Below are 16,128 nucleotides of genomic sequence, written 5' to 3'. Positions count from 1 at the left end.
ATGAAACTAACTCGATTTGGTATATAAAATCTAAATAACTATCATATATTTAAATAAATACCTAATAAGAGTACACATGTAACAGCTGTTCCAACTTACTACCTTACACTTTTCATGCCCGAAAGGTTGCAGAATATTATAAATGCATTTAAGAAAGATGGTTGTACTAGACGAGCTGGAGTAAATATTTGGCCATACATGAGATAAGCAAATTGCACTTGGGCCCACTGTATCATGATCTTTAAAAGTTATGGGTCCAATGAAATTGTATGTGATTAGTCTCTTGATTGGTGGATTCCATTTCAATCATACCCTAGGTCGGATCTAGAACTGATCCAATAAGATTTGAATTGGATCTCCGATTTTTATTGTTGGATTGAATCAAATTCAATTTGATGCACAAAACAAATAAACTTCATATATATTTAAAAAAAATGTAATATAATTTACATTATTATTTCTCATACATTATTCAAACCCAAATCCTCAAATGTAAAGCTATTGGATTGGATTTCAGGTAGGATCAAATCCGTTACAGCCCAATCTTGGGTTGCCCATGGATCGGGTTTTGATTGGAGTGAATCAGTTTGAGACTGAAACGAGATCCCAGAAAAATTTACACAAATCCCTAGGAGATCTAGTTTGCATTCTTAGCTTGGCTTCGTTGGACACAGTGTCCAATGTCCAACGGACTAGAAAAAAAAAAAAACTCAATAAGAGAGAGAGAACTGATAAAAGGAAAAGAGAAAGAATCCTCTCTTTCATCATCAACACAGACAGTGAGAGCAGTCTGCAAGACTGCAACTCTCTCTCTCTCTCTCTCATATAAGCCAAGGAAGGAAGGATTCCCCGTGATACTTTTTACCTGCACAAAAGATAAAGCTTGAAATCCATCACTCTTTGCTTGTCTCTCTCTCTCTCTATATGTCTCTCTCACTTTAAGTATCCCACTCTCCTTCTCTTCAATCTCCATAGATACCCATCTCTCTAAAACTCCTTATTTCCTCAATTTAAAGTTCCTCAAACAAACCAACTTCTTCTCTTCTCTTCTCTTGTCTTCTACACACACACATACTAGAAAGAGTGAGAGAAGAAGAATGCCTAGTTCAGGTTCACTTTTTAGGCAATTAAGTGGAAAAGAGAGTTGGAATTCTTCATCAAAGAGATGGAGCAACAAGAACAAGTTTAGTTGTGGAAATGGTTGTGAGTATGAGAGGAGTTTGAAGCAAATGGAAGGTTTTAACATGTGTGATCAGAATGGTACTGGAGCTGGAGGATTAGTCATGAAGAAGAGAGTGATGGTTGTAGTTGATCATTCTGAACGTGCCAAGCATGCCATGATGTGGGCACTCACACATGTCACAAACAGGGGTGATCTCCTCACTCTTCTTCATATCATCCCTCCTCCTAACTCTTCTCTTGATAGAGGCCTCTCTGACTCTTCTACTTCTTCTCCTTACCTTGCCAACTCTCTTGGCTCTCTTTGCAAGGCTTGTAAACCTGAGGTAATGTAGTAAATCATCATAAGAGAGATTTTTTTTTTCCTTTTAAATTGGGTTTTTAATTTTTTTTATATTGTTTCTTGTTTTGTGGGATTTGATGATTAGGTTGAAGTGGAGGCATTGGTGATACAAGGGCCAAAGCTAGCAACAGTAATGAGCCAAGTGAAGAAGCTTGAAGTATCTGTTCTTGTTTTGGGTCAAAAGAAGCCTTCATCATCACTTATCAACTGGTGGGTACAACTTGACACCCTTTCCACACCCTAACATTTCTCTTAAAATTCATCATTTTTTGCATATTTAATTTGCACCCTTGGAGTTAAATCTTGATCTTTGATGATGATGATGATGATGTGTGGTGGGGGGTTTTTGCAGCCTTTGTATGAGTAGCAGTGATGAATTTGTGGATCAGTGCATCAACAATGCAGAATGCTTGACTTTGGGGGTGAGGAGGCAGAGTAGAGGCATGGGTGGTTACCTCGTTAGCTCTAGATGGCAGAAGAACTTCTGGCTCTTGGCTTAAGCCAGTAACTAAAGAATAAAAAAACAAAGAGGGATGTAGTTGTAATATTGGATCTTATTCTTCCTTTGTGAAATGGTCAATGACAACCTAACCTAACCTAACTCTAGTGTCATGTATTGGATCTTGACATAACTAGTAAATAAGGAAAAAAAGGAGAAGGATGTAGTTGTGATATTAGGTATTTTTCTCCCTTATGTAACATGTTTAATGGTTAATGACAACCTAACTCTTGCTATCTTCTCTCTCTCTCTCTTTTTTTTTTTTTTTTTTTCACATGAATAAATCTACCTTAGCTTTAATCAGTATAAAATACGAGAGCTGTTATTGCCTCACCAACTTTTCCTAATGCCACACCAATTCTTATGTAAATCAGCAGACTATTGCACACAGTTAGTGTAGCAATAGTAACTATATAAAATAATTACCAAGCAATGTTAAATGGGTGGTAGTTCTCGAGTGGACCCTCTTAAAGGTCTAGTATAAATGGCTAGGGTTATCTGATCAGGATGATTGGGGCAGTGGCAGCCCAACTCAAGGGGCCACTAGTTGATAGATCACAGATTGATGGTGCATTAAATACCCATCCAAGGAGTGAGATTGGGTTGTTTAGATCTCTACCAATTGGCCTGATCTTAGGGCTATACCAACCCAAAAGCTAGAATCTAGATAAAAAACATGTTACCATCCATGACCCTGAGAGCCTTGCAAATATTTGCGGTGCCAAGAAACTTTCAGGACCCTCCAATTTTTATGAAACCTCTAAAAATTGAAAAATGATTATGGGCACTCCATATCAAAGGGCACATCTCTCATCCTTCAACTATTCCGATGGATCAGGCGCGGAGGGGAAGAAGAAAAACAGGCAAGGAGGGAGACATCGGAGGAGAAAAGTAAAGAGACAAATAAGAGGTGTCGGAGATTCATGGTTGGTTTCCATCGTGTTGAATCACCGGAGAAGACAGAAGTAAGAGTGCAACACCCCCACCCCCACAAATAAAAAAATTGTTTTTTTTTTTAAATGTAAACTTTGGCCCACCGCCCTAGGAGTTTCTTGGCATGTCAATAAATTTTTGGCTTATTTGGTTAAATTTTTTATTAAAAAAGAAATCAGATTTTTTTTTAGGGATTGTAGAATATAATACATACTAAAACCCATCTTCAACTTCTCTAGAAGCCCTATTTTGTTTTGATATTTGAAGGTTGAAGAAGATAAAATATTGAGGTTGAAGGGTAAATATTTTATCCTATTCAACTATTAATCAGCAAATTATTGATTAATTGCTTAATGTACCTTTCTAAAATGTTTTGAGAATTTTGTGAAAGGTGCTAGAGAGATTGATAAAAAAGTATTGGACGTCATTCAAATATCAGAACCACACCTATAATAATAGGATTTCTTGGATATGGGAAAGAGATCCTAACAGGAAGGTTTGGGGGTTCCAAAAATGGGTGCTGCATTGCTGCATCCCTAATAGAAGGTTTAGATTTTTTGCTGATTTGAGAACCAAGGATTGATAAGGATTAAAAACCGAGTCAAAAGGCATGAATAATTTATCTTTGTATTGGTTTCCTCCACTGAATAAAAAGCCGATCAACTTGTCGCAACCAAGTTAGCATTCAAATTAAGCCTGCTTGCTTGCAAGTGGCGAATTAGACTCTTAACCAACCTGACCTGCTGCGATTGCAACACAAGGCAAACGGTTCCCAAATAATTTACTGACTTATAAAATGCAAGTTAACATCGCTAAACATAGTAATTTAGAGTATATACGGAGTCAGCTTTGGTTATAGTCTATGAGTGTTGATACCACGACCTAGGTTCAAAACCCACCTTCACCTACTGTTTACCGACCACTAATCTCACTTTTCTAGCAAAAAAAAGTAATTCAGAGTCCTCTTTACCTTCTACCCTTCCCTCAAAAAGCCATCACGTGCAAGGGTAGCCTAGTAATTAAACCTTATCGTCTAATTTATCGTTTACAAGCGGGAGCATCTCCATCCGGGTCCTAGGTGTCCGAGGTGTTCGAGGAGTCCGAGGCGTTCCTGGTGGTTGTTGAGAGAGTTTATGCCTCACGTACCCATAAAATGTACACCCAACGAGTGTCACCGCACATCCAACTGCATTCAAAGCCGGAATTGGATTTCGGAATATTAACCATGAAACCATGACCGCGACTGCAACCTGAAATCAAAACAAAATACCCAATGATTACCATGTACTTAATAATAGTGCCAAAGGCGGGGTTCGTGAATAATTCAGCAAGAGAAAGCTTTGGAAAAAGTAGATAAAGTCGGGAAAACATAAGATAATTTAGAAAAATAAAAATAATTTCATTTAAGAATAGAACTGTTAAAAAAAATCAGTATTTTATATATTAAATGGTCAAATAATATGGCAGATAAAAAGGAGGATGTGTGAGGGACCAAATCGATCTTGTTTGATTCTCACCTTAAGATTCCCCGCAACATTGAAAGTTACGGCAGTTGTAGAGTGAATGACATAAAAGATGGAAAAGTTGAGACAGAAAGCTAACACCCCGGAGGTTAATATTATGATGAGAGACGAGCCGATAGACTCGTGTGTGTGAAACCATTCCATGACCCCAGCACCTTCAAGTAGAAGAGCTGGTACAGCCAAGATCATAGTAGCAAAAGGTGCCATGTAATATACTGTGTTTATGCTACAAAGCAAAGAAGAAAAAAAAAATGAGATCAACTTTGTGAAACAAAGAATAATCTGAGAACAATAAGTCTATTAATAAATTAAAATTTCAATATGAACAAATGAATTCAATTATGCTAACAAGCAGAATGATGAGAACCGTAATTTTGAACTCCAATAACTAGGTGAACCCATCCTCATCCAACATCCATGTTAGGTGGAATTCTAAAGTAGCATAAATTGGGTATTTTGAAGCTAGCAGTATTTCTTTCTTGAAAAGGGAAAAACCCATTGATGCAAGGATTTGATGTAGTACTCAGGAACACGTTGAAAGTGAGATTTATTGATGAATAAATTTGCAGGTCAGTGGAAAATATCAAATCTAAGCAGATGTAAACTGTAGTGCTGGTCAAAGAATAAAAGAGCCCAAAAGCTTCACTAACAGAAGGAGATCATCTGATTTTACTAACATTCTTGACGACCCTTTATATTGTTATTTTATAAGTTATTTCTGAATATTGACTGTTTTAACTGATTGCGATCGATCTCTGGATGAATGCAATTCAGATGTGTATTTGGTCTAGAATGTAATACAATCTTCTGGCATTAAAACTTCCATCATCATTCCCTAATCCCAAAAATTTGGGTTGCTTTGAACAAATCTTGATTCTTTGCTCATTCTAAGGCCATGCTTTTGTGTTCATCCATCCCCACTTATCTCTAAACAAATGCAGATCAGAGATGTATTTCATGATCTAGAATGCAATATAACCTTCTGGATTTAAAAGTTCCATCATCATCAAAGCCTTAGCCCAAGAATTTCAGGTGGCCCTGAACCAATCTTGTTCCTCTATTCAATCATGTCTAAATCCATCTCTTTTGAGTTTATAAATGCTCTCACCATTTCGTCCACATTCTTTTTAGCCTTCCTCCCATTCTTTTAGAATTTTCAAATTTTAAATTCTTTCTTACTAGGGTTTGAATCGGCTTTTGTTGCCCATGACGAAACCATCTCAAGTGACTTCCCTTGGTATATCACAATCTATGTCATGTTTCTTGAATTTGCAAAATTCAGCTCCATATTGGCGACATGGCACTCCAAAAGCCCACTTTTACTTTGACCATCTAACAGAATTCTACAAACAGCATCCTTCTCTATATATCCATCCTTGCGGATTGTTGTGAATAGCCACAAAGAGTGAAATGGAGAAGAATGAGGCGTTCTCTCTCCTCTTTATGATCTTACAGTGCAATTGGTTAGTGATTAAAAAAAAAGAAAAAATCCATGTTCCACCTTTACACAATAATATCTAATGTCTAAACTGCCATTGTACCAACAAGTGTGTGACCCATGACATTATATTAAACGCCAACATGGATAGTAGAACAAAAAAAAGAAAAAAATGGTCTCTTGGTGGACAGTGAAATATCCATTATTAGATATTTTATTTAATATGAACATTTTGGTTTTAAAATTCCTATATTTTTCTTTTAAAAATTTGATTCTTTACAGCTAAAGTGTAATACAAAATCAACTACAAAAAATTGGTTATTAAGTAAGAAAAAGAAACAAGTGCAAACAGTCTACCTGTCAAACTTATATCCATGCAGTAGCGACTCTGCAAGTATAGTCTTTGTAGATGTAGCCAGACAACCAAATAAAGCAGCACAGAATCCAAACATATTGAAACTAAGCTCGGTAACGGAGGTAAGAAGAATTCCTCCTACAATGGGTACCAAAGAAGCCCAAATGCGCCAATCAAAGTATTTTCTCCAAACTAGCCACTGCAGCACAACTGTTTCAAATGCATTGAAATCAGATCCAGCTTTGACAGTTAGTTTTAACAAGCATAGAATGATTAAAAGAGAGATTCTATTGCCACACCAACTTTTGCTAATGCCACCCCACTTCATATGTAAATCACCAAAGAATTAGCACACATCTGGGGTGGCATTAGTAAAAGCTGGTGTGGCAATATAAGCTCTCTTAAAATAGTTAGAATAACAACATTTCAACCCTAACCTGTTGTTGCAGGAGTGAACGATTTTATTGTTTGCATGAAAGAGACTGGAATGTACCGCAAGCTCACATTCCCCAACACTATATTGATACAGAAAACAAATGACATAGGAAATATCCTTCTCCAACGGTCTTCAGGGTCAACCGTTATCAGTGGCTTGACTTTCAGCACCTTGATTGCTATGTATGCTCCGATAGCTGAGCATATGAAGTGAATGCAAGATACCGAAAGAGGGAACTTAAAATCCAATTTCTGTATGAAAAAAATAATACATCAGTCACATCTGTGTCGTTTCTAGTGATCCAATTTAAAATAAATTCTGAGAATCGGTAAGATTTTTTTTTTTTTTTTTTTTTTGTGTGATAATTTTTGCAGTCATGATGGAACGATGACCATTTTGTTTTAGGTCAAATAACTCTATCCCACAAATGTAGCCAATCCCTCTTGATGTTGCAGCCCAGAAATTACAAAATCCTCAAAGACAAAAGGAAACAGAACAAAGTTTCATTTACCAAATCAATTGAATTAAACCGTGCAATATCTATATAATAAAACACAATGGTGGAGCGCCTGCTTGTGGGGGATAAACATCCCATCCAGCTACGGTGACCCCACTTTATTGCATTCCTCCTACCTCCTTCACCTATATTGTCTTTAGTCTCCTCCTCCCTCACCCCTTCCCTTTTTCCATAGTTCACTACTAATTTATTATCTTTCCTAGGGCTTAGATCCATAGCCCAGTTGGATTGACAGATTGCAAAGCAACCTTGAGGTCATGGGTTCAAGTCCAACTTACCCATAAAAAATAAAAATAAAAACTTTACTATCTTTCCTCCTTTACCCTTTTAACCCTAAAGATTTTTTAATAAGACCCCTCCAATTTTATTAATTTTCCTCTTTTACCCCCTAACCCCCAAAGACTGCACGTGCAAACTCTAGTTATATAATAAAACACAGCGGTGGGGCTCACTTGTGGGGGATAAACATCCCCTCATCTACATACTATAGTGGTGCCTGTTCTCTTCACCCCCTTCAACTTTATTGTCTTTCTTCTCCTCTTTCCCACCCCCCTCCCCTCCTTTCAATAATCTCTCTCCAATTTTATTATTTTTCCTCTTTTACCCCCTTTTTTAATAATACCCCCTCTAACTATATTATCTTTCCTCTTTACCCCTTTAACCCCAAAGTGGATCCCACTTTTTATCCCCTTTTCCTATACCCTGCCAAATTTATTCCTTTTCCTTTCACCCCTTGAACCCCGAAGAGGATGCCCATGACACATGCATGGGCGAACTCTAATGTCTATATATATATAATAAAATAAAATTGTAGGGTCTACTTTGCTACAGTTGTATGGGGGATAAATGTCTCATCCGCTACATTTTTACGTGGGACAAACATCCCACCAAGCTACAATTTTGTGGGACCCAATTTATTTTCTTTACTCTTCACCTCCTCAAACTTTACTGTATTTCCTCCTTTTATCCCTTTAACCCACTTTATTGGTTTTCACCTTTTACCCCTCAACCTCAATTTTTTTTTTATAATACCCCTCTAAATTTATTGTTTTCCACTCTTAATCCCTTAACCCCAAAGAGGATGCCCTTCACCTCCTCTAACTTTACTATATTTTTTCTTTTACCCCTTTAACCTACTTTACTATTTTTCATCTTTTACCTGACTTAACCTCAAATTTTTTTAATAACACCCCTCTAACTTCATTTTTTCTTGTTTTTACCTCCTATATATATAGGAGGCTACTAAAAACAGTCACAAAATATTACCAACACAAAATTAAGGGTATGTTTGATTGCACATGGAAAATAAGGTGGAAAATCAATTTCCATGGAAAATGACATTTTTCAAGTGTTTGATTGCACATGGAAATGGAATTCATTTTCCACACCATTCAAAAAGTCCACTAAATCATGGATTTCACTTTCCCACCCATATGGGTGGGAAAATGAAATCCACCCATGTTTTCCATCATCAATTATTCCCTACCACCACCACCACCACCATTACACTAACCTTGCCGTCGTCGTCACCATCGCCGTCGCCGTCAGCTCCGTCTCCGACCACCTCTCTCTCTCTTCTTATTTTTCTTATTCTCCATCCCTCACCTCCTCCGCCACCACCACCACCAAGTTCTCCCCCCATTTTCCTCACTTACCTTCATCGTCGCCGCCGCCACCGCCTCCACCATCGTTGTCGTAGCAGCCACCGCCACCGCCGCCGTCGTCGCCGCCACCGTCGCCCTCGTCGTCGCCACATCCTCCTTCTCCTCTTCTTATTTTTTCTCATATTTTTTCCATGATTTTATCCAAGTGAAATCAAACAATGGAATTTGATTTTCCAACCCTACCTATTTTCCACAACTAATTTTCCATGGATTTCAAATTCCATGGAAAGTGACTTTCCATGCAATCAAACATACCCTAAGTGTAAATTTGTTTAAACTCGTTTGCTAAGGTAAAGTGAGGTTATTAGTTTTCTGATATATCCTATAGAAAAAAAAATGAAAATGCTAAGGAAGCATTTGCAATATAAAAGATAATCAAATGCCAAAATATGCAACCCCCACCACTTCCCACCAAAATCCTTCTAATGACATGAGGTTTGTTTTCAAGGTGTGTTTGCATGGCTTACTCCCAACTCATAAAGATGCACCTAGGCCAAGACAATGGTTGTTCACTTTGTTCTATCATAAGTATTAACACATCTCAATTGGTAGTTATAACTCAGGTTGACTTGGACAAACCCTCCATATTACGGCACTGGGCAGCTGCCTTCCTTTTCTTTTGTGATTTGAAGGGAGAAAAATAATGACACAAGGTTGATAGAGCTCTGCCTTAGCAAATGGTGGTGAATCTCACTCCTTTGGTGCCTTGGAAGATGGAAAATATTCCAAAATGACATCTCCATAAAACTAAAACATGATTCCTTCTGGTATGAGGAAGCACATTTAGGGTAATTTTCCAAGGTATTGGAGGTTTGATTGGGACATGGTCAAACCTCGGATAGGAATCTATTGGGGGTTTGGGCTTTAGACCTTTTAGTAGACCTTATCTAATGCCTACACTCGGATATATCTATCCAAGTTTTGGACCAAAAGTAGATTTGTAGGAGTATTGCACCAAAAACTGTTTATAGACCTCAACTTTAACCAAAGTTGTATTTGGCCCCGAGTTAGGTCTTTTAACTATAAAGTGATGATCGTCTTTAAATATCGGCTTCTCTCTTGTGTTCTAAGTTTCAAGCTCCTTCTTTCTTACCAAAGCTAAAGCAGAGAGAGAGAGAGAGAGAGAGAGAGAGAGAGAGAGAGAGAGAGAAGGAGAGAAATGAAGGGTGGAGATTTAGAGTTGCCTCCAGGATTTAGATTTCATCCAACGGATGAGGAGTTGGTGGTCCACTATTTGTGTCGAAAATGTGCTTCTCTGTCCATCTTTGTTCCTATAATCAAAGAAATTGATCTCTATAAATTTGATCCATGGCAACTTCCAGGTAATTTTTTTTTATTTTTTTTATTTTTTTTATTTTTTTTATTTTTTTTATTTTATATATTTAAATTTCTTTTTTTTGTTAATTGAGTTGGTTTATGGTTGAATAGGTCTGGCTTCATATGGTGAAAAAGAGTGGTACTTCTTCTCTCCTAGAGACAGGAAATATCCGAATGGGTCAAGACCGAATCGTGCAGTTGGATCTGGTTACTGGAAGGCAACTGGAGCTGATAAACCAATTGGGAATCCGAAACCAATTGCCATAAAGAAGGCACTTGTGTTTTATGCTGGAAAGGCACCAAGAGGTTTGAAAACCAATTGGATCACCCATAAAACTGTTTATATACCATTTACATACATCATTCACAGGATCAATTCACCAAGGGAGTTTGAACCTAAGATGTGGAAATAACCTTCAACACTTTTAGTTGGAACAAAACAAGAAGGCAACAAACCCTTTGATCTATAATTCCTTCGCATCTATTGAATACCTCTCCCAAAATGCTCCTACTTACAAGCTGCTTGATTGGCTATGAAAACCTTTTAGTGCTAAGGTATAAATTGTTCATAAATCCAAGTTACATTTTATTAACCTCAAGTGACCTTTTCATGGATGTTAGTCCCCTTTGTCCCAATTTGGATCAAGGGATCAAATTGATCATAAACCAATGTATACTTCATTCAAGATTATACCTTTCTATCATGCTTTAAGGGGTAGTCATATTGGCTAGTGACTAGTATCATCAACTTATTGTTTTAAGATAACTATGTCATTTCAAATTGTAGAGTTCTTTCAAGTCTTTCTATAGTTTTGATACTTCTAGTTTTGATTATAGTTGGTATCTTGACTTTTCCTAAACCCATCTAACGAGGAATTCTCTTGATGGAACATATTTGTTGGAATTTGATCTTTAACATAGAGTTAAAGCCCTTTTATGGGTATCATCAAGAGCACCTTATTATCTAGCATGACAATGAGGCATTGTGAGATTTATAAATTTGACATTAAGTACAATTACATCATCTAAGAGATGGGCCCCTCAATTCCACATAACTTCTGATCCCTAACTCGATTGGTTCAAACCTAGGGTGATGCTAAAAAAGCATATGGTAGCACAAATGATAACCTAGTGTGATGGGTCTATACTATCATTTACAGTCCAACATTATGCAAGGTGAAAAGCAAAAAAAAAAAAAAAAAAATTGTACCACCTGTTGAGTACACATGTAATCACTCTTAGTGGTATGTCATGATTTTGATCCAATGTATCTAGATAAATAAAACTTCAAGTGATTAGGATTATATTATGATATCGCAAAGCAACAATTCCATCAGCTAGGATCCTTTGTATCTTTCATGCAAAACCAACTCACAAGTTGTGGAGAATGCATAGTGGAGGCCATTTGTCTTAGAGATTGCAACATCATAATGAAACACAAGGTCCTTCAAAATTTCAGCAATCTAAATTTTCACTTCATTTCTTAATATCATTGTAAGCTTGAAGCAACTAATAAGCAATATCACATTATTAATAAAAGCAAATTTGCAAGGTGTCCTAAACCTTATTTCATGGAAGGTTTAGGAGTCACGCTATAATAAAGTGATTGGACAAACTACAGTATTGGTACCATCGTTCAAAATTCTGGATCTTCTTGAAATGTCTCAGTTGAGATGTCAGAGTCTCGATGGAGACTGGAACGAGACATTGTAGAAATTTCTCAGGTTTGTTAGGGTAAATCACATAATGCATCGATTGTGATGATTTGGGTTGCTCACCCGACTAAGAAAATGCTTTAGACAATAATTCATACAATTGACAAATGCGTTCCTTGCTTGTTGATTGTCATTTCATCTCATTCTCAGAATCTAAAACATCTCAACCTAAAAGAATTTCATTTTACTAACTTAGCAGGAAGCATGTCAAGGTTTGCACTGCAAGGTCTTTGATGGTTTCGTATTTAGATGGTGCCAATTGCAAATGGAGCAAGATACGTATATTTTTTGTAATTCTATCCTTTGTAAGTCTTCTCGACCTCTTAGGCTTGTAATACTCTTCTTTCGGGTTTCAATTCAAGACCCTATGTAGTCGAGGAAAAAAGTTTGACTGCAACCCCAAGGTTGCCAAAGGTAGTGTGTAAACAAAAGGAAATATATAAAAAAAATATATCACATCATGAAACTTTTGATGACGACAATGACCGTGAAAATTTTATAACAAATGAGGTTCCCTTTTTCTCCAATCAATTATCCACATACTAAAAAAGGTAATAAATTTTTTTTTTTTTTTTTTTGAGATCAATTTGTATTATTTACCAAATCTCAGAATCAAGAAAACTTTGAGATAATATAAAGAAATCTAAAACAATAATTTTTAGTTATTATTTATGAGCTATACTTAAAATCACTAAATTAAGTAAGCTATCACATACAAATCTGTTATTATAACATATAACATGTAAACATTCTACACCAACAAATTTGCCAGTACATCCCTCCCTTTGGAAGCTCCCTTTCAATTTTTCAGCTGATCAAACCTTAGTTGTGTAAGGCAGGATCTAATTCAAATCTTGAGTAGGGAAGTCATCTCAAAATTCAGGAAGCAAATAAGGTTGGAAAGCAACTGTATTAGTTATTATTTTTAAGGATCAATACCATTTGTATTTGATAAATAAAATATTAAAATTAATTTATTCTGTGAATCAATTCTGTTTACAGACAATTGGAATATATTAAGAACTACAAATTGACAAACTAGAAGAACTGAATTCAGGTCACCGAGTCGGCACCCACCACCCCCCAGAAAATTTAATAATTAATAATAAAATTAAAATAAAACAGAGATTCAAGTAGTCCATAAAACCAGTACAATGGTCAGTATTAATCGCAAATATATTTAATGTAAACAACATGATTCTTTACTTGAAGAAAAAAAAAAAAAAAACAAACAAAGAAATCAGAAAAAACAAGATCCAACAAACGAAATATCAAAAGAGAAACCCCACATAGAAATTGAAATTAAGCAATCAAACAGCAACCAAATAAAAAACACAAACATGCCCAGAAAAAATCTCAACAAATCACGAATACCCATTTAACAGAATACTAAAAGGATCAATCTTTCAGAATCTCACAACGTAGAAAAACTAAAATTTAGTAATCAAACAACAATTCAATCAAAAACTAAAAAAATACCAACAAACCACACAAATCCATCAAAAACAACAAATAATTGAAGGAGCAACCTTTGCGAAACTCAAAATAAAAATTCTCACCTGAAAGATCCATTTGTTCATGATAATCACAGTAACATTGAAACCCCACCATTGAACTATAGCAAGAAGAGACCGAAACACACTCCACTGACACAACAGACTCTCCTCCATCGATTCTCCCCCAAAATTCCCACAAAATAAATTTTAAAAAAAAAAAAAAAAACAAAAATCAAGATCAAGAACACAACAACAACCCTAATTTGAATAACATAATTGCTGCTCTGTCAAATTGACTGCAAGAAAAAGGGGGGGAAAGTGCAGAATTCGATGGAGAAAAGAGGGAAAGATGCAATCAAAACGCATCCAAGAGAGATCAGAGAGAATCAATTAAAATTTAAAAGCCCTATTTGAAGAGTATAAGAAGGGAGTGTAACGGTGGTGGAGGTTCTTCTCCCATGTGATGGCGATGGAGTATGTTATTGTTGCTGCTGTGAAACTCAAAGGAAAATAATACTGTAGTCCCCGGATGACGTCCACTCTAAGATCTTACCCTTTTATTTTCTTAGAGATCGTATAACAATCGCAATGAATATGCTGTTTCTTTATTGGGATGACAGTAACGTGTTTCGAACACGAAACGCTTTTGGCCTTCTTCCATGGAATTAGGCAAAGTTCCTCTCTTTCTCTCTCTTAACTCTTAACTAGTGCATGTCCCTACTAAGCATAAATTGTCAAATGTTAGGTAGGTAAATCAAACGGTCATAAACACAATTAATAGTTGATTTTATGTGGGCCCACACCCAGATCTCTTGATTTCATTGGATGACGGATTGGGTCCTACCTAAGGGGATGTAGTAGGTTAAGTTATGGTGGATCACATGTCTTGAAGCACTGCATGTGCACCACAAAAGGGAAGAACAACGGATGAGATGGAAGATATTTCCCAGGATTTCTTAGAAAAGTAATCCCTAGGAAATAAATACAAATCCCTATGTATCCAATAAAGTCCAACGTTACCTGTTTTTATTTTTCTTAAAAGGTAATATTGACTAGCGGTGTCAATGGGTCGGTTCCGGTTCGGCTCCCCAGGAACTTAGAACCATAACCATCGTATAAGTTCGGTTCCTGATCCGATTTCAAAATAAATAGAATCAAAATTGGACCGTCAAAAATCACGAGTACCCATCGATTTCGATTCTGAAGAATCGAATGATAACAAAATATTTCAAATCATTATAAAAGAATTAACATATTATCAATAAAATTGTTAATTTAGTAATAATTTTTTATACTTAAGATACAAATTAATTATTTTTTTTTCGAAAATAAAAAATTTATCTTTGTTAAAAGTAATGATTTTTTAGAAGAGTAACTCATTTTAAGTTTCAATCGATAATTTATATAAAAAATTGAAGAATTTATATAACATACATGTGTTTTTTAAATAAAAAATACCTTAAATCATCTATAGTATGGAAAGAAATGACAAAATAAACCGGTTTCGGGTACCCATTGGATAGAACCCAACGATTCCAGTTCCTATCGGTTCGATTCAATTTTAGACTCAATTCTAACCGGTTCCAATAAAAAGGAATCCAGAACTAAGGTATTCGATTTCGATTTCGATTAAATGGGTATCCATTGACACACCTAATATTGTCAAGATATAAAAGAAAAAATACAATAAAATTGAAGGGGGTATTATTGTAAATGAAGAAAGAAAAGAGAATAAAATTAAAATTATTTCTCGATTCGTGAAAAGATTAAATCTCAACAACTATTTATGTGAAATATAAACACTGGGAAGAGAATTATTGTGCATCACCATATAGACTAGAGTTCACTTGTGCTCACAACAGGAGTATTCTCTTTGGGATTTAGGGGTGAAAGAGGAAAAATAATAAATTTAGAGGGGTCTTATTGAAAAAGGGGACAAAATAATGGGGTCCACTTTGGAGTTAAAGAGTAAAAAGATGAAAAGATAGTAAATTTAGAGGGTGTATTATTATTTTAAAAGATGGGATAAAAGAGAAAAAAAAAAGAAAGATTTGAAGGATATTATTGAAAATGAGAGAAGGGAGAAGATATTAAAGTTGAAGGGGTGAAGAGGAAAGGCATTACTACTCTTGATGAGTGGACATTTATCCCCACAAGTGAGTTCTATTGTTGAATTTTTTTATATATAGATATGAAGAATAATTATAGTGTACAATACATTTCTCACCATCAATAATATATATCAAAAGTCTAAAATCATTGCAACTTCTCTTACCTTTTTTTTTTTTTTTTACAATCAAGTTCTCAAGTAACACAAATAAAATACAAAAGAAAAAAATTTAAGTAAGATTTTTCATTTTTTAGTGATACATTTCTCAAAAGGATATATTTTGTGAACAAGTGAAAAAGAAAAAGAAAAAGAAAAAAAAAGGGTAAATTAGGTAAGATATAATCACTTTGATACTTTTTGTATTGTTTTAGAATGTTATGATGGGAAAAAGAAGAAGAAGAAGAAGACTAGGGAGTCTATCATGATTTTCAGGTTTACGATACACAAATAACACAATCTTAATAATATGATCCTAAAAAAGATATTTTTATCTTTTTAAAACAAGTAATATTTTAATTGTGTATGTCTAACATCATTAGACAATCTATATAATCAAATACACGGTGAGTCACTTATGGGGATAAATATCCCATCCAATTATAA

The 16,128-nt window shown here is 35.5% G+C and overlaps 3 protein-coding genes across 3 annotated transcripts; 2 read left to right on the top strand and 1 right to left on the bottom strand.

Annotated features, from left to right (window-relative positions):
• Positions 1 to 774: 774 nt before the first annotated feature.
• Positions 775 to 2,257, top strand: LOC147406436 (Adenine nucleotide alpha hydrolases-like superfamily protein). The gene is made up of 3 exons (XM_086434471.1): positions 775 to 1,505; positions 1,608 to 1,732; positions 1,875 to 2,257. The coding sequence occupies exons 1-3, from the start codon at positions 1,098 to 1,100 to the stop codon at positions 2,020 to 2,022; spliced, it is 681 nt and encodes a 226-aa protein (XP_086290597.1). The 5' UTR covers positions 775 to 1,097; the 3' UTR covers positions 2,023 to 2,257.
• A 1,466-nt stretch (positions 2,258 to 3,723) lies between these two features.
• On the bottom strand, positions 3,724 to 13,958 carry LOC147406434 (UDP-galactose transporter 1). The gene is made up of 5 exons (XM_086434470.1): positions 13,479 to 13,958; positions 6,708 to 6,957; positions 6,273 to 6,480; positions 4,472 to 4,703; positions 3,724 to 4,204 (listed from the first exon to the last, which is right to left on the bottom strand). Exons 1-5 carry the CDS (start codon positions 13,587 to 13,589, stop codon positions 3,974 to 3,976), a joined length of 1,032 nt encoding a protein of 343 aa, XP_086290596.1. The 5' UTR covers positions 13,590 to 13,958; the 3' UTR covers positions 3,724 to 3,973.
• LOC147406435 (NAC domain-containing protein 48-like) lies at positions 10,005 to 10,617 on the top strand. Its single transcript, XM_086432912.1, has 2 exons — positions 10,005 to 10,209; positions 10,316 to 10,617. Exons 1-2 carry the CDS (start codon positions 10,047 to 10,049, stop codon positions 10,615 to 10,617), a joined length of 465 nt encoding a protein of 154 aa, XP_086289038.1. The 5' UTR covers positions 10,005 to 10,046.
• Positions 13,959 to 16,128: the final 2,170 nt, after the last annotated feature.

The sequence above is a fragment of the Akebia trifoliata genome, chromosome 3 (genome assembly GCF_017979445.1).
Source record: "Akebia trifoliata isolate Shusen 1 chromosome 3, ASM1797944v1, whole genome shotgun sequence".
In the NCBI taxonomy this organism is placed as follows: domain Eukaryota; kingdom Viridiplantae; phylum Streptophyta; class Magnoliopsida; order Ranunculales; family Lardizabalaceae; genus Akebia; species Akebia trifoliata.
This window is presented reverse-complemented; position numbering and strand designations above follow the sequence as displayed.

Coding starts and splice junctions, on each gene's coding strand:
- LOC147406436 (XM_086434471.1), top strand. CDS start 1,098: ATGCCTAGTTCAGGTTCACTTTTTAGGCAATTAAGTGGAAAAGAGAGT. Junction 1,506..1,607: donor GCAAGGCTTGTAAACCTGAG/GTAATGTAGTAA, acceptor TTTGATGATTAG/GTTGAAGTGGAGGCATTGGT. Junction 1,733..1,874: donor TCATCATCACTTATCAACTG/GTGGGTACAACT, acceptor GGGTTTTTGCAG/CCTTTGTATGAGTAGCAGTG.
- LOC147406435 (XM_086432912.1), top strand. CDS start 10,047: ATGAAGGGTGGAGATTTAGAGTTGCCTCCAGGATTTAGATTTCATCCA. Junction 10,210..10,315: donor TGATCCATGGCAACTTCCAG/GTAATTTTTTTT, acceptor ATGGTTGAATAG/GTCTGGCTTCATATGGTGAA.
- LOC147406434 (XM_086434470.1), bottom strand. CDS start 13,589: ATGGAGGAGAGTCTGTTGTGTCAGTGGAGTGTGTTTCGGTCTCTTCTT. Junction 6,481..6,707: donor GTTCACTCCTGCAACAACAG/GTTAGGGTTGAA, acceptor CATTTGAAACAG/TTGTGCTGCAGTGGCTAGTT. Junction 4,704..6,272: donor CATGGATATAAGTTTGACAG/GTAGACTGTTTG, acceptor TTTGCTTTGTAG/CATAAACACAGTATATTACA.